General features: G+C 44.2%; 1 protein-coding gene across 2 annotated transcripts in view; it reads left to right on the top strand.

Moving 5' to 3' along the window:
• Positions 1–17,984, top strand: part of March3 (membrane associated ring-CH-type finger 3) — a 159,041-nt gene that overhangs the window by 102,015 nt on the left and 39,042 nt on the right. For both annotated transcript variants that reach the window (XM_021150521.2, XM_021150520.2), the window contains exons 2-3: positions 6,375–6,618; positions 10,609–10,813. In XM_021150521.2, coding sequence (XP_021006180.1) covers positions 6,431–6,618; positions 10,609–10,813 — 393 coding nt within the window. In that variant the 5' untranslated portion in view covers positions 6,375–6,430. The remainder of the gene's footprint in view (positions 1–6,374; positions 6,619–10,608; positions 10,814–17,984) is intronic.

The following is a 17,984-nucleotide window of genomic DNA, read 5'->3' as shown; positions in this document are numbered from 1 at the left end:
TCAGGGACTGCTCTGAGAATCCTGCCTGCCGAGCTACCTCAGAATGGAAGTTCTCAGACAGAGCAGTATTGCCACTTTTCCCGTGTCAGCCACCGACTGCCCTGCATTGCCCACCCACTGGAAGAGGCCATGCTCCTTGAGCATGTATGTAGCCCTTGGAGAGAGGCTAGAAGATCTTTTACAGCTCCTTTATGGTGCAGATCATGCGAGGAAGTTGAAATTAGGCTTCTGAGTTCTGTCCAGTGCTAATGACATGGAACTCTGCAAGCAAGAGGATATCCAACCAGGGATATCTATCCATCTGTGATGCCTTTCTCCCAGAACTCAGGGTACTGGAGTCCCCTGAACTATCAAAGACATAGATGGTGATGAGAAGTTGTTGATCTCTGTCTGTAGCCTGGAAGAGGCCTGGGGCTCCAGATTGTCTGGTTCCCCGCACTTCTTGGGAAATGTCAAGTAAGCTTTGAGATAGCTGCACCCTATACTACTAGAAACTTCCTAGGACTAGCTAACACATCCTCAAAAAAAATTTTTTTTTCAGCTGGGCGTGGTGGCGCATGCATTTAATCCCAGCACTTGGGAGGCAGAGGCAGGCGAATTTCTGAGTTCGAGGCCAGCCTGGTCTACAGAGTGAGTTCCAGGACAGCCAGGGCTACACAAAGAAACCCTGTCTCAAAAAAAAAATTTTTTTTCAAAAGTTTATTTATATAGAAGAATTAATAAGTGATTTTTTTTCTTGTATTTGCTCCATTGACTAGCTCTGGTTACGAAGGTGACCCAAGACCAGGCCCTTCCAGAACAAGTTTGCACCTGTAGCTCCTGCCTCTCTTATCTTTGTAGTTGATTGTAGTGACAACATTTACATGAGCTGTAGTCTCCTAATAAATGTTTAAATGTTCAATATACTACTGCTAACTGACTACAAGATCACAGAGCAGATCTTTGAGGCGCATTCCTCTCGCTAGACCTGCTGCTCATTGGCTACTAGCTACTCCGAACTTTTAAGGATCACTGCTATCTTTGGTTACTAGTTCTTAAAAGCTCTGCAGTTAAGCATTAAGTTGACTGAAGCCTTACTTTTGCTGCAGACCACCAGGGCAGTTCACACGTGCAACTTAATACTAGCTAGCACTCACACTCTTAGACTTGGGTTCTACCTTTTAAACCTTGTGGATAAATTAAAAACTCAGAGATGTTACTCTAACAAATTTCTGCCTCTCAACCTGCACCTAAGAGACTAAAGTTAACTGGACTGAAATTTTACTTCTGGTACAGTTAGGCCTGGAAAGGAACTCTGGCGTGGCTTATGCTTGGTTTTTCAGTATGTTCTTGATTGCTAGATTAGTTGAGGTCAAAGTTAAGTGGCTGCTGTAACACATAGACCCAGACATCTCCAATGTCACAGCATTGGTGATCAGATATTATTAAACATTTCATCTCTACATGAAGTCAGTGAATATGGACAAGGTTCCCTGTCCAGCACATGGAAGGACTCAATGTCAGAGTTCAAGTGCAAAAATACAGTGCAAAATAGATTGAAGTCCATAGGCGAAGGTGTTCAAAAGACAGAAATCAGATATAGCTCAGGCTAGAAAAAAATTGGAATTAATATGAACATGGTTCAAAACATAAGTTATGTGTATATAAATGTCCCTATTTTATTAACTTATTTTAACTTTTTACTTAGGATTTTTTTTTTCAATTTTGTGTGCATTGATGTTTTTCCTGCATGTATGTTTATATACCACATGGGTATCTGGTTCCCAAGGAGGCCAGGAGAGGGTAGCAGATCCCCTGGAACAAGAGTTATAGATGGTTGTAGGCTGCCATCAGCATTGCTGTGCTGTCATCAGAATATAGTTTGTACCCCAAAAGGCGTGCATTCAGGAAGGCCCTTATTCTCATTAGTGCCCGGCTGTTGGAGTTTTAGCTCCTAAACTAATACATCTCTTCTCCTCACAAGAAGTCCACCCTCAAGTATTGTATTATAGCAATAGAAAACTTACTAATTACTCTCAGGCCTCACAAACCACCAGGTAAGGTGATTCGTGAAATAAAAACATTCAAAGTTCAGATAGTCAGGAGCGCTCAGGGAAGTCTGAAAGACTGTCTTGTTCTCCTCATTTGTTCATTGGGTGGTGCATCTCCTGTATGTGCAACCTGCTGCCCAGACCACATGTTTCCCATAAAGCCATGGATACAGCCCAACACATTGCAGGTGACTTCATGTCACATTGGACACACGAATAAATTGTGTGCCTCTAAGAACAGAGGTGGGATTATTTTGGTTTGGGGAGGGTTGTTTTACTTTGTGATCCTCATGGAGCGCTCCCATTGCTGAGGCACTGGGCTGTAAGGTGAGCCTGAAGTGCTTTTTGAATGCTTTCCTTCCCTCTCTCCCACCACCCCAGAGTCTGCATCTTCATGATGCCAGCCACGTTCCCATGGAAATCACTTACCAGTGGCACACTGTTCCAGAAGCCCGGCGATGATTAGCTACAGCCTGGTTGGAGCTCCTGCTTTTGTAAAACCTGGGCTGTGTCCTTTGCGAGGGTCATAGTTTTAACAGACAAGCCTTTTATTTTAACAATTCTCTAATCAGGCTTTCATTTATTTAGCCTCCTGATCCGTGTTCACTGTCTCCCTCCTGTTCACCTACGCCTACTCTTCCCACTGTGTGCAGCTGAGTTTGCCTAGTACCAAATCATCCTTTATTCTCAGCCTGAGAATGAAATTGTACAAGGTCTCAACTCCTGCCAGCAAAGGGCTGTCCTATCAGTGCAGCTTGAGATTTCAAGTTTGCATATACATAACTTCTTCCTGGCAGTGTAGAAAGTCTTAGACGGGCTTAGAAGCTGCTTTGTTTTCCCATTGAGAAAGCAGTAGAATGGTGCTTGAAATTCTGCAAAAAGATCAGTGGAAGATCAGTGTAGCTGCAAACCCACAGTTCAGCTCTTTAGAGTATCCAAGGCAATAGCCTGCTGTTTTCCCAAGAGGCTCCAAGCAAGACAGGGAAATGTGCCAGGCCATTTGTCACTGCCCCAGGTGCAAGCCAATTGGTGCATACAGCCTGCAGGCCTGCAACTACCCACCCATGCCTCATCTCAACCCCTGAACTTCCTCCTCCGTAAGATCGGGGCGCAGTGTGCTCTCTTCTCTCCTCCTATGCATGAGTAACTGATTGGATCCATTCACCCGGGGCTGCAACCAACTCAACCATCTCCACTGTGCTCAAGCACATTCATGCTGTGTGATTCCTCCCACCCCAGTTTGAAATCCAAGAATAGTCTTTTTAGGACTTGTGGGATTCTCTGCCAGCATGGCAGTCTTTGAATCTCAGAGGTATTTAGTAGTATAGAGTAGGCATGCTGGTCTGTTCTTCCAGGAGAGCTAGATTGGAATAGCTCTCCCGTTTACTCCTAAGCTGATTGATGGCTTAGAGTAGTGGGTCTCAATCTGCGGGTTGCAACTCCTTTCAGGATCAAATGACCCTTTCACTCTGGTCACCTAAGATCAGCGGAAGATGTAGACATTTACATCATGATTTATAACAGTAGCAAAATTATAGCTATGGAGAAGCAATGAAAATAATTTTATGATGGGGTCACCACAATATCAGGAACTCTGCTGAAGGGTCAACAGCATTGGGAAGGTTGAGAACCACTGGCTTAGAGTTTCTGAGGTGTATGGCTCTGTAGACATAGCACAGTAAAAGGAGCCAACGATTTGCTTGAAGGAGAAGCAAGGTAGAGATGCCCATGTCCCTTCATGTTGAACACAAGTGCTCAGAACCCACTAGTCAAGTGGCTGATAATGTCCCTTTGTTTGTGAAACGTGAAATGAAGTATATCACTCAGAAGCTAAATTGTAGATAAAAAATAAGTCCAAGAGAAACTGCTTCTAGAATATTTTAGGGGCATTTTGTTGTAGATGTAGGTCACTACTTCATTGTGTTGCTAGTGAATGACCATGCCTGAATTGGGTAACCTAACCGGGGAAAGCCCTGGCTCCCACCAGCCACTGTGCCCCCACCCCTGCCCCCTTCTGTTCAGCAAGCATAGGGAGAAAGTGCTTGACTCTCTGGGCTGGAGTTATGCAAAAGCCAAAAATAGACTCTCAGAGTGCACCCAGACATAATGATTCCATGCAGCAGAAGGTCACTGTGTCTGCTTTTCCTGCCAACACACCCCTGGCTCTTCATCTATGGCTGCTTTGTGAAGCAAGAGAGCTGTGCCAGGAAGCTGCACTCTGTGGCTGCGAGGCATTATGAGAACTTAAAATCATGTCAATGAGTTTTTGTCAGGGTAGGCTAGAGGAGGGCTTACACACAGTTCTAGAGGAAGACCATCTTTTAACATCCTTTTGTTTGTTGGCCTGAGAGCTACTGTAACTCCATTTAAAAGGGAAAAAAAAAAGTCTCTGGTTCAGCTACAATCAATCTCCACCCTGCTATGTCTGCCAAAAAACACAAAAAGGTATCTGCCCAAAAAGAGTTCTGTGGTTCTGTGAATCGATCATATATGTAATATAAAGTGAAGCAACAAAACCTATTTTCCCATGTATATGCATGTTAACATGTATTAGCACATGTAGGGGTGTGCACGTGGGTGTGTCACCCAAGCCCAAAGTTGGTTTGGTGCCTCAGTCTCTCTCTCAGTCTCTCTCTCTCTCTCTCTCTGAGGCTGAAGCTCACCAATTTCCATTATCTTAACTAGCTAGCTTTTTCCAGTAATCCCCTGATTCTGTCTTCTGAGTGCTGGGTTACAGGCAGCGGCCATATCTACTGCTTGCATGTGGTCTCTGGGAGCCTGGACTCTGGGCTTCATTCCTCCACAGCAAGTACCTTATCTACAGAGCTATCTCTGTGACTCTATTTTTTTTTAATTCTATACCATCTAATTTTTTTTTTTAATTTTCAATATAAAGTCTATGAAATGTCATGGATAGACAACCACTGCCTGTGTTCCTGCATCACCCGCCTGACCAAGGATTGGCATCCACAGCCATTTCCCCATTATTGAATGCTAAGGGCTGCTGACAGGAACACATATACACAAGTACCCTGAGAAGATTCTGGCAATAAGGAAAAAGGAAACCAGCCACACACCTACCTCAGTAGCAAGGATGGAGATCATGGCCATCTATCTGAAATAATCATACCTGGGCTTGTCAGGAGGGAACCTGTCCACTCAAGTACATCTGAAAACACTGTGTTCTTGTCCTGATGCACGCATCATTCTGAAAGTTGGACAGATCCTGTTTTCCAGACCCGTAGGGATCAAGTCAAATATAATGCGTAGAGAGACACACATCTCCAGGAAGAACCACCCCTGGGAGAATCCCAAGTATCTTGTCAGGAGTTAGAGGGAGAGACAAGGTTTGCATTAGCTGAACCTGAGCTCTGATGACCCTGGCTGCTTGCAGACAAGAGCTCAGTCTATGAGCCAGTCCTGTCTACTGAGTTCGGGCCTGTGGAGCATGCGGTGAACAGGATGATGGAGAGAGCACAGTGGGTGGTGGTGCCCTGTCACCTCGAGTTGGGTGCAGTGAATTCTGCATGTTTTCTCACAATGCACACGTGTGTCTTTGGCTGTTCAGTGGTAGACAAAGGAAAAGCTAGTGGTGATGTATTTATTTTAATGTCCATTTGAAAAACAAAACAGTTCATCAAACTACTCCTTGCCGGAACAGCTGTTTGAGACTGGCTCAGCTGGGTGAGCTTCTGAGTGGGAAGCTAACCTGTGGCTTGCAAGGTAGAGTGTTCTAGTACAGGACCCAGATGTGGCAGAGGTTGGAAAGTGATGAAGTGACCACACTTGGCGAATGATGCCCCGGAATGTACAAGTTAGCCAAAATCTTTGCTTGTCTTCCTTTTTTTTCTTCTTCTTCCCTGTTTTTAATCTCAGTATCTCTGAATAAAACTGCATAGAAAAGAAATTGCTTATAAGAAAAAAAATAGGTGCGAGCAGTTTTCATAATGATTCTAGTAACTTTTAGAGAGTGTCAACAAGGACTTATTGCATCTCTGGGGCTGAGCGGGAGAACTGCGTATCTTCTCTTCAGATCTGGGCTTCAGGGCTATCATTCTGTGCCCTCCCAGAAAGCAGAGCTCCTGACTGTGTGTATATATACACACATGCTTGCTGTCTTGTTCCTAAGCAGGTGTTCATAACTCTTGTGGCCTATGTGCCTATGAGTGGGTGTGTGCAAATGTATGTGAATATGCTTGTATTAAATAGTAACAAGATAATAATGCTACATCCAAGCTACCCTCATATTTATATTAAATAATGACATGCTGATGTTGGTGGCCCATAATTCTCCATTTTCCATTAACCATCCAGTCAAGTTAACTGTTTTCTGATCTCTCTTAGATGGACGTCCTCTATGAATGTGGAAGCCATTAACCGAGTAATTGCTGTCTGTTGCCATGACAACCAGTCGCTGCAGTCACCTGCCCGAAGTCTTGCCAGACTGCACCAGCTCAGCCGCGCCTGTGGTGAAGACGGTGGAGGATTGTGGCAGCCTAGTGAATGGGCAGCCACAGTATGTCATGCAAGTTTCAGCCAAGGACGGGCAGCTGCTGTCAACAGTAGTGCGGACTCTTGCCACCCAGAGGTAGTGCCACAGTTAAAATGAATGAATCTACAATTGATCCAAAGAGCTGGTGTGTCAGGTGGAGAATGCTAATGGAAGTGTAATTAGTGCTCAGGTCTTTGTGTCAGAAAAGGGAGGTGCTGGGAAAAAAGTAAAAAAAAAAAAAAAAAGCCTACCCAAGTCCTGTTGCTGCTGTCTCCACAGCAGCAGAAGCATAAAGCTGAAATTCATGTTGTCACATTCCTCCTGAAGCCACTATAGAGAGCTAGGCAGGGGAGGGCTGCCACAAGATGTGGGGTGGCTTGCTTTACATTCGTTATTTTGACACTGTTGTGGCTAGTTTTGTCTTCTTGTCTCCAGCAGCTAACAACGCTAGCCCTTTGTTAGGACAAAATGAAGAAGTCGCCTGATTTCAGGTGACAGAGCCAAAGCAATTTGTAGGCTAGAGAGAAGGCCTTAGGTAGCCCAGGCTAGTCTCAAACTCACTGTGTAGCTGAGAATGGCTTTGAAGGCCGGATCCAGCATCCACCTCTTGCATACTGGGATTAGAGGCATGTGCCACCATGCCTGGTTATGTGGATAAAACCTTTGAGGTAACATTCCCAGTGTGCATGCAGCTTAGCGCTACCCAGTGGCTTTGCTGTCCGGGCTGTTCTCTGAGTGAGTCTCCTTTTGCTGTGTAGAAGTCTGTGCTGCCATCCCCTCCTTCACACTCTGCAACTCCATCCCTACCTCTTCATGCACACTCCAACCTGTGAAGTACTGCTGTTTCAACTGGTCTCCCTCTGTGAAGAAGAGGGAGGGCTCTTATTGGAAGCCATAGGCTGCCAAGATAATGGATGTACCATGTGTTTTCCAATCTTCTTTCAGAAAACAAACAAACAAAAAACCAACAACAACAACAACAAAAAAAAAAACTTGTATTTTCCTAGACCCATACCAGGCAGTTCACAACCTCCTATAATCCTAGTTCCAGGGAATCTGACACCTCTGGCCTCCTTAGGCAAATGTACTCATGTGCACACACACACACACACTATTAAAAATAATAAAAATCAATCTTCAAAATATGTGTGGCTGTCATAGAAAGAGAGGGAAGTGTGTAATGTATATTTTCCACTTCATGGAGAATCTCCAAAATGAATGTCAGTGGCCCTCTGTGAACCAAGGATGGATGGCAGTATGTACATCAGCTGCCCTGGCAGGCATCAATCAATCACCTTATTTGATCGAGAAGGGAAAGCTGTTTGCTGTAACTGGGAGCTCTGTATGTGTGTGTGTGTGTGTGTGTGTGTGTGTGTGTGTGTGTGTGTGTGNGTGTGTGTGTGTGTGTGTGTGTGTGTGTGTGTGTGTGTGCGTGTATGTATGTGTATATGTGTATGTGTGTGTATGTGTGTATATGTGTATGTATGTGTATATGTGTGTGTATGTGTGTGTGTATGTGTATGTGTGTGTATGTGTGTATGCGCCTCTCTTTCACCTACTCCTAGGCTACACAGCACTGCACAGCAAAGGCTGCAGTTTTTCCTGCCTATGACTCAAAGTGAACAAAGGAAGCCAGAAGACGAAAGCCAGCTGTCCCCTTTTCTCACCGTCCTGTCCCCAGAGCATGCATGGGTCTCCTGGGCAAGTGAGAGGACAGTCCTCCCTGTTCTAGCTTCCATTCACTCTCAGGGACCTTCCCAGAGAGGCCTGTGGGAACCAGCAGTGCTTCTCTGGTTGGCTCCATTTGGATCTGAGATAGCATTAAAAAGTAATGAGGCATGGACCTAGGTTAACATCATCTCTGGAGAACGTGGGAGGAAGAAAGCAGAGGGTGTGAAAGGAGACTAGGTTGTCAAAAGAATGACACCACTCTTTTAAAATGTCCTTCATAGAGGGAGCTGGCCCCTCTCGATGAAAAGGGAGTCTGTCTTAATTTGATGTTTCCTTTAAGCGTACATGGGGAGGGCCATGCGACTTGATTTTCCTCAACCTGAGTCATTCTGCAAGTGACAATAGCTAGCATTAACTAGATTTGGCTGTCTGCCAGTTCTCTACATGTAAGTCTCTGCTCTAGACCAACTTCTCTCACATCCTCACAATCACAATACTGAAGACTACACTTTTGAACCCATTTTAGAGATCAGAAGACTAAAGCCTGAGGAGATGAAGTTACTTGCTTGTAGCTTATAGACAAGCCCTGGAGCTTGGGTTTAAGCCCAGGTAGCTGGATTGCAGAGCTGGGAACCACTCACCAGGGCAAGCCCTCTTCAAGAAGTGTGAGAGAGTGGCTTTTTCCACACTTGAATGTAAAACTCTAGACAGCGTCCGGCTCGGTAGGACAAATTGACCACTTGCTTAAGGTATAGTGTTCTCAGCATCCCAGAGAGTAGCCTCCTCAAGCTCAAAGGCCCAGCCACACCAGCTTTGTGCCCCACTCTGCTTCAGAGTCAGTTACCACTTTACTCCCCTGCTCTCCACTCTCCTGCAGAATTGAAGAGAAATGAAAGGAACCTTGCCTACACCTTCATCTGACTCAAAATACGCAGTTTGTCTGGAAACTACAATTGATGTCATTTCAAAAGAGTTTGTTCTTGGTGTTAGAGCAATGACTCAAATGTTAAAAACACTCATTGCTCTCACAGAGGACCCAATTTCAGTTCCCAGAAACCTCATGGTAGCTCAGAACCATCCATAACTCCAGTTCCATGGATCCAGTGCCCTCTTGTAACTCCAGTGGGCACCAGGTATGCATGTGGTGCACAGACATACATGCAGGCAGAACACTCACACATGTAGAAATAACAAAATCTAAATGGCTGTTTAAACGGATATGTTCTTAATGGTGATGAATGATTTTTGTAGATTTATGTTACGTGTTGAGTGTTTCGTCTGCATGTATGTTTGTGTATGTGCACCACATCTGTGGCTGGTGCCTGCAGATGTCAAAAGAAGATGTTGGAACCCCCTTGAACTGGAGTTGCAGGTGACTGTGAGCCACCATGTGGATTCTGGAAATTGAGCCGCATCTTCTGGAAGAACAGGTGCATTTAACTATGGAACCATCTCTCCAGCTCATAATTTTATGTTTTGATGGATAGTTTGCCTGAACTGTTTCTGTGTCAAGACAGAAATATGGGCTGGAGAATATAGAAAAGAAAGAAGTGGGCCAGTAGATGGTTTGGTAGTTAAAGTTCTCTTCACACAAGCATGAGGGCCAGAGTTTGGACCTTCACCTACATCAAAGCCAAGCAGATGTGGCTGTTGTTTGTAATCTCAGCACTTGTGAGGTAGGGAGAGGAGACTCTCTAAAGCAAAGTGGCTGACTAGACTAGTTATCTATTTGCTAGTTCTGAGTTCAAGAGAGAAAAAGCCCTTGCCTTAATATATAAAATGGAAAGCAATTTCTACAGTGACACCCAGCATCAATTTCTGGGCCCTAGAATACATGGATGTGAATTGTGTGCCCATATATACATGTGCCCACACATCTGTAAATATACACACAGAGATACACATATAAAAAAGCTGTAAATTTTTAAGATACATACACATATTTAAACCAATCAATTCACAGTGATACCAAGTCTTTAATCACTTTGAAGATACACATTTTTCATTTTTCAAAACAAGCAATAATAAAACAATTATAAATCCTAACAACCTATTCAAACTGCACCACTAGGTAACCATGTAAACAAGGTAATATTTACCCCTGAAAGTATTTCAACAAATAAGGGGAAAAGAGGTAGGATTAACACATCATTATCCATCTGTATTCAGCAAATTAAGAACATGTCAAGTCATTAAGACATCATTCTGACATCACACACCAAAAAACACCATGAGTCAGCAGTGTCCAGGGGAATATATTCAGGCACACATAAAACTATAAAGAAGAGAACTTAAAGCAGTTTGTATTCTGAGCAGCTGCGTCTGAGGAGGGCCCAAATGATGGAAATCAAGGGCCCTCCTCCGGGCAGTGGGTTGCCACACAGTGACCAGCAGCTGCCCCTCCTTCTCTTGCAGCCCCTTCAATGACCGGCCAATGTGCAGGATCTGCCATGAGGGAAGCAGCCAAGAGGACTTACTCTCTCCATGTGAATGTACTGGGACCTTGGGGACAATCCATCGGAGCTGCCTGGAGCACTGGCTGTCATCCTCAAATACCAGCTACTGTGAACTCTGCCACTTCAGGTTTGCAGTGGAGCGCAAACCCAGGCCGTTAGTGGAGGTCAGTAAGTGGAGCACATCTTGAAAACTCAGATGTAATGAGCAAATGGTGCCTGATTTTATGCCCAGGCACAAATCCTGTAGAGCCTCACTGAAGCACAGCAATGGCTTTGAAAGAGAAGGAAGTAGAGGTGGGGGAAGGGCAGGGGGGACACAGACTCTAAGAAGGACAGCTTACTATCTCATTCTGGACCCAACAGCAGAAGAGGGACCTCCACAAGGGTAGAAACAAGAAAGAAGAATTCAGTGTAAGGAGAAAGGGGAAGTTTAGAGACATGGTCTCCATTTGTTGACTCCTGTAAGACAGGACATACATACCAGACCCTCTCCCCATACTATCCACCCAACTTGAAGCAACACATAAAGGGGCATTTGGCTGTACATCCCAGAAGTCTTCCTGAGGAAGGATAGCTACAAAGCACAGTGGATTAGACCCAGATTCCCTGAGTTCTGTCACTGTGCTAAGCCATCTCACCTCTTGAAACTACTGTACAGATGAATGCCATCACTGGGTATAAAACAGCATCAAGAAACAGATGAGAAATGTTTAAAAGAACAAAGGTCTTTCTGGTGCTTTTTAGTGAATTGCCTTGCGTTGGAATTTCTTTTTGGAAAAGGTGATGCTTCAGTTCGGTCGCCAGAATAGCAGGACTTCTTTATGTTTTTAAGTGCACAGGATTTTCCCTGAGAGCTAGGGGCTAGGCTGGTCTTAGAATAATAATTGAAGGAGGATAGTTATTAGGGTATTTCTGCCCTCACTCCTGCCTCCAAATCCTGCTGATCAATTAAAGCCCCATTATTGGCAACAATAAATATTTAATACATTATGAGGCAGAGAGTGCTGAGAGGGGCCAAAGTGCAGTCTGTAGTACAGATGTGCTGAGAATCATGTTACTGTGTCAAGGCTATCCCAGGGAACCTGCAGCCAGACCTAGAACCTGAAATGAAGAGGCTCTTCCTGGGAACCAAAAGCTCTGGGCATACGTTCTCGTGGTTTTGACCTTGAAACTATAACTGGGACTTAGAACTAGAACTCGTCTGATCTGTGACTTAATTCCCAAGCTGTGCAGTGTTTATTTGGCTTGCCCCAGCAGGCTTGGCTTTTGTGAAGGCTCCATCAAGTGACCTTTCTGTATGGCCATTTTGCTACTTGACTTTCCGAAGTTCATATTTGTAGACTGCCTGTCAGGATCTGGCCCTGTACCAGGTTCTCAGGACCCTATCATGCCATAGCCGCTCTGCAGAGGCACAGATACAATGAAATAATAAGCAGACAACATGAAGATTTTCCAAGCCCAATAGCAAAGGGAAAAAGAGGTCTATTTCTCCTTTCCAGAAACTCTTGGAATCTCCCCAATTGCCCTTGCAGCCTCTCCAGGGAGCTGGCTTCCCAGGGCGAGGAAATGAGTGAGGCTTTTAAATGGATCCCTCCCAGTGGTCTTCTTTACTGAGATCTTCAGATTGGCAAAAATCCCACAGAGGACAGAGCTGTTGATGCGTGTTCATGTGCCCACACTATAGCGTCATAAACACACCATGATCCATCCCTTCCCATCTCGGAGAATGTAACACCTACAGACGGCTCTTCAAAGTTGCCAGCGTCGAGTCCCAGCCTGATGGCAGGATGGTCACTGCTGTCGTTAAACAAGGCAGCAAGGCAACTGACCTTGAGAATGCGTGAGGTGCTCTACAAGATTTAGGGCCTCACCTAGAAAAACTTCACCCAGACGGTCACCAACGGTGAAATTCTCGTTGCACAAATGGAATGTGACCGTTTTCAGAGTTAATGATGATTGAACAAGTTGAAAGTGAAAGGCAACACGCCTCTGCCTAGGGGAGGCTGACCGTTTGATCATCCCGAGCTGAAATGAACTTGCTGTTTGACCACGGCCATAAAAAGTTGTCTTTGGTTTCTCAGCTGGAGAACAAATGAGAACCAGGTGCAGGCAGGTTTTTTTTTTTAACAAGTGACATTGCTAATTGACTTTTCCCAGTCTTCCCAAAGGGCAGCATACTCACAGAGAACAATGGGTCTCAATAACTTCATCTGGGGATGAGCATGCGTCTTCTTAGCATGGCAGCCCAAGCTGCCTGTTTGGGTAAAGGATTAAGAGGACTGATGCACTAGTTCTCATTTTTATTCTCTTAATTGCTTTAATCATTATTCTGTTTATCACTTGGATCTGCCTTCTCATTAAAGCAAGAAAATTCTCGAGCATTTAATTTTAAAATCAATGTGACAATAACAGCTCTTGTTGCTGGAGGAAGCAGTTTTAGAAGTCATTTATAAATTTTATTTGTCAGCCCCGAGATGCCAACACTAGCTGCAATTACTCCAGCATCTCAGATTTGCACTTTTGGGATGCCCTTTTGGTCCTTCACTCACCACAACCCTTCAGTGCCCTTTACTCCCTGTCCCCAAGGCCTTCTCTTTCACCACCTTTTCTGTACCCCACAGCCAGCTATTAGTCATTCACTCTAGGTCCAGAGTCCAGGACTGTTGTGTATACACAGGCTATGATGCAAGATGGTTTTCCCTCAGAGGGTGAGTGTCGGCTCATAATGGCCAAAGCCGTAGCTAGGTTTTATTAGACCCTCCAGTCTGGACACCACCTTTCAGTTTGCCACTGACCATCTGTGAGGCCATCTGTGTGGCTTGCTCAGTGTCTCTGCTTCACTAGGGAAGAAGGTAGACAAGAAGCTCCCCATGACATCTTTTGGTCTCTAAAGTGCTGTGTGTGTGTGTGTGTATCTGTATATATATATATATATATATATATATATATATATATATATATATTCTGAGATTAGACAATGTCCAATGAGGGAGCACTTGCTTAGCATGCAGGAGGCTCTGGGTTTGATCTCCAACACAACAGACAAACCACACTTTAAAGGAGCATGTTATCTCTCACCTTCTTACCTGACTTGCCTGCCTACCCAGGTTGCAGATATTAAGTCCTAAGTATTTTTCCTACTACAAAGCAAGCTAGTAAAACAAGCTAGTTCCAATCCATGAGAGCCACAGAGCAGCCATCTCATGTAGTGAAGTGTGGATGAATCCCTGTTGTGGTCCAGCTAATACAGCCTCATGCGGTCTGTGTCCAATTGTGCATGGCTTGAAAGAAAGGAAAACATTTAAACTGTACAAGACATAAAGAAGGGGCCATTCTGATAAACATGCATTCCATACCTTAGTAACCAGCAGGGCGCTCAGCAAGCTGCTGGGACTGTGTTGACAAAGAAAATGTACCGAAAGACAGTTTGTAGGATGAATTACCCACAAGAATGATGGCCCACTAGAATGTAGTGAATAAACACTAACTCTAAGAAGATCATTGAATGACTGGCCCGGGAATGTATGGCCTCCTTCCTGTCCCTCTTTAGTTTTCCTCGGCTCTCTTGATAAGACAAAATCTGAAGTTATTCTTTTACACACACACACATTGTGATTGCCTGGATTCCAGTCCACTTCCAGGACAGTGGTTCTGACTGAACACTTTGCCAAGGAAGCCCACATCACCTTGTGCAGATGGATCGCTGGCAACATCCATTCCTAAGGATGGAGAATCTGCTACAGGCTCTTGGGACATACATGTGTAATAGTCACCTTTGCCCAGAAAACTCAGGAAGTTAGAGATCAGCACAACAATGCAGTGATTGAAATAAAATACCAAGAAATGGTGGAAATGCAGTAAAAAGACTTTCTGAGTCCGGTCCTCCTTGTTCAGAGAGATGTGATTTTTTTTTTCAGAGAGGGCATGGTTAGGTTTCCATATCCCTATCTCCTTTACACAGACCTAGCTAACTGATAAGAACTGTATGAACAGTTTAAAACACTGTTCCTGTGAGTCAAAGGTTTAGTTAAATTGAAAACGAGTATTTTCACACAGATCAGCTACCTGCAATAAGAGAACATAAAGCTAGGGAAATGAGGATTAAGGACTTTTTATCCAAAAAAAGTGACTTTTTTCTTTTAAGACACTATAGGAATATGGTTTTAAAGTGTGCCCTGGATTCAGTGTAATCTTCAGGTACCCAACAGAGATACAACACACAGAGCAGGGAAAAACTACACATAGTGCAGGAAAAGCTACCCACAGAGCAGAGAGAGGTGCACATAAATGGAGGAGAGCTACACAGAACAGGGAGAGCTACTTACACACAGCACAGAGATCTACTCATGGAGAAACCACTTCACACCTTGCCACTCGCTGTTTAATATGGTCAAGATTTACTTCTGAGACTGGTGAGACGGCTCATTGTTAAGAGCAGTCCTCTTCCAGAAGACCAGGGTTCAGTTCTCAGCACTCAGGTGCCAGGTTACAACTGCCTGTAAGTTGTTTCAGATTATCTCACAGTCTTCTAGCCTCCATGGCCTCTACTCTAATGATACACAGACATACATGCAGGCAAAATACCCATATATGTAAATAAAAATAAGTAAATCCTTGAAAAATATTTAGTACTTGTATATGTGTTAATTTCTTATATATCACTGTGTTAATTTTTACATAGGCATGTGACTATATACACTTATTCATATACGTCAGACTTGGGTAGAGCAGTGCTGTACTCTTACAATGCTTTGTTTTCATTTGGACTATTCATCCAATTAAAAACAAGAGAGCTTTGCTTTAGAATGTCCATCAGCAACTCCTTATGGCAGTGGGTAATTTAACTCTAACACCACAGGGGGTTTAAGTTCATTTGAGGAAATTCTGAGATGGATCTTGTTGTGTTTGGAGCACCAAGCTTCTCTCTCCATCAAAGCCTGTGAGCGCATCAGACCATGTGCTCCTTGAGTTGGATTGGATTGATAGTGTCATTGTCACTGAGGAGCCTGAATGTCTTCAGAAGGGGCCCACACTTTCCAGCTCTGCAGCTTGTCTGCTGCTCACACCCGCTCAGCCCTCTTACTGGCTTTCATTGCCAGCCTACTGTTCACGGAGATGGGGTGATTTCTTCCATCCAGTCTTTCTACCAGCATTGGTCTTTGGAGAGGCCTCTAGGTGAGCCTAGTGATTGGATCTTGAGAATAACAGTAGGTATGTGTCTTTCCCTTGTGTATAACTGTTGCTAGCCACACATTACCTTGACCTTTGACATGGTCATTTAACAGACCTTCCCTTCAAGCTATCTGCTTCCATGTGGCCTTGTGGCATCATCCTGACTCTGCCAGCCATTCTGATGACAGGTCAGATGGCCAGAAGCCGCAGCAACCCTGAATCCTGCAGTCAATCGACCTTGTGATCTCCTCTTGGTTTGGGTGGCTAATTTGGCAGTTGTTTCGTTACTTAACGCTTAGCTACAAAGAAGCTGTTTTAAGGTATCTATTAAATTCACAGCTTGCATCATTAAAAATCACTTCATTAAAAAAGCAAGCCAACCGAAGTGTTCACATGGCCATGCCAGATGGAAGGAAGCTAAGTACCCGGTGCCTGTGCTTTCAGCCCTTTCGTTGATGGTAAAGGATTAATTTGGGGGAAAATCCAATTCCCTGAATAAAAAGAGTTGCATGAGAGGATTCTATTATTTTAAATTGCACTGACACTTGCAGTGAACTTGGGTTAAGATATACCTTGTAATCCACATTTTCATTAAGAACGGGTTCCTCTCCCTTCTTCATCCCGCCTGAAAACCTCAATGGGGTGAGATTTACAGAGACAGAAAACACCAAGAACTGTTGCATGTGACTTTATTTTCACTTTTCTGTGTTTCAAAAAGCAGAATGAAGGCAAAGCAGAGCCAGCAAACAGGTGTGCACCTGCTGGCCAGACGTTAGCAGCAGCCCTTCCCAAAGCAGCCTCTTAGCAGCAGACAAAATGTCTGTGCTCTTCTCAAATCCATCCCTACATATTCCCACATGGCAAGAAAATCCAGCCAGGTTTTCTTTAAACACATCTGGACAGAGAGAAAGAGGAAGTGAACACAAGGAGACTGCGCTCCCATGACTGACTCCCAGTGTGCCTGTATGAATAGCAAACGTTGGCTGTTAAGGGCTTGAGTCTTTGAAAGGCAGACAATTAAATGTTATTACATGGGAAATGGGGAGGTGGAGGGAAAGCTGCCCCTGGACTGCTGGCAGGAGAGCTTTGTAAAGGGGAGTCCAAGAGAGGAGCAGCGAAATGTCCCCAACCCCTGCAGCTGATAGTCATCTTCCTCCTGAATCCTGCTGAACTAACAAGGCACAGTTAACTCTCAGGAATTGCCTGTGCAAAGATGCAAGGCTCCTGGCAGAGCCAAGGAGAGGCGTAAATTGTAGGAGGCATGCACAGACTTCTGAAAAGGTTACAGAGTATGCATAGCAGTCCCTGCTGAGGGCTCCTGCAGGCCTCCACGTGCCTCTGCAGTCCTAAGTCAACAACTAGCTTCTAATGATGAAGAAAGAATGCATTGCTTTAAGGAAACCCATTGAGGAATATTGGGAGTCAGGTAGGTCCTGCCTAGTGAACAGTTGTTACTAGCAATAGGCATTGCTAACGTAGATACCGTAACTTCTCTTTGCCATAGACAGTGGAAGAGTGTCCAGTCTGTGATGAGAACTCAGTACTTTAGTCCCTTTCTGATACTCTGCTGTGCCCTATTGTGCTGAGAGCCTTAATTTCCAGAATAGACCTAGATTAATTAATTTACTTTGAATCCACCTATAATTTTAACTTTAAGGAGTTCATACCCCAGTTTTTTTCCCTCCTGTTGACCCAGGCAAATAGAAAATATTATGTTATCCTATCTCAGTGTCTCCTATATTCCTACAGTAATAAAACCCTTTGTCCTACTTTGTAGACAAGGAAGCTGTAACTCGGAGGTACTAAGACACTTTTCAGCCTCAGGGCTAGTGAGGCAGAAGAATCAGCCAGGTCCTCTCACCAAAGTCCACATGGTGTCTACATATCTGGTGTCTTGGACCAATTGGGACTGCTATAACAAAATATTATAAAATAAGGTGACTTATAAACAATATGCACTACACTTATGGAGTCTGTTAACTCCATGATCAAAGTGCCAGGATGGTCAGGTTTGGAAAGGGCCCTCTTCCAATATTGTAGTTTGTTGACTTCTTTTTTTTTTTTCCACATTTTTATTTTTTTTTAATTTTTAATATTTTTTATTACATATTTTCCTCAATTACATTTCCAATGCTATCCCAAAAGTCCCCCATAGCGCCCCCC

The sequence above is a fragment of the Mus caroli genome, chromosome 18, assembly GCF_900094665.2.
Source record: "Mus caroli chromosome 18, CAROLI_EIJ_v1.1, whole genome shotgun sequence".
In the NCBI taxonomy this organism is placed as follows: Eukaryota; Metazoa; Chordata; class Mammalia; order Rodentia; family Muridae; genus Mus; species Mus caroli.
Note: the sequence above shows the minus strand (reverse complement) of the source record. Positions and strands in the feature narration are given on the sequence as shown.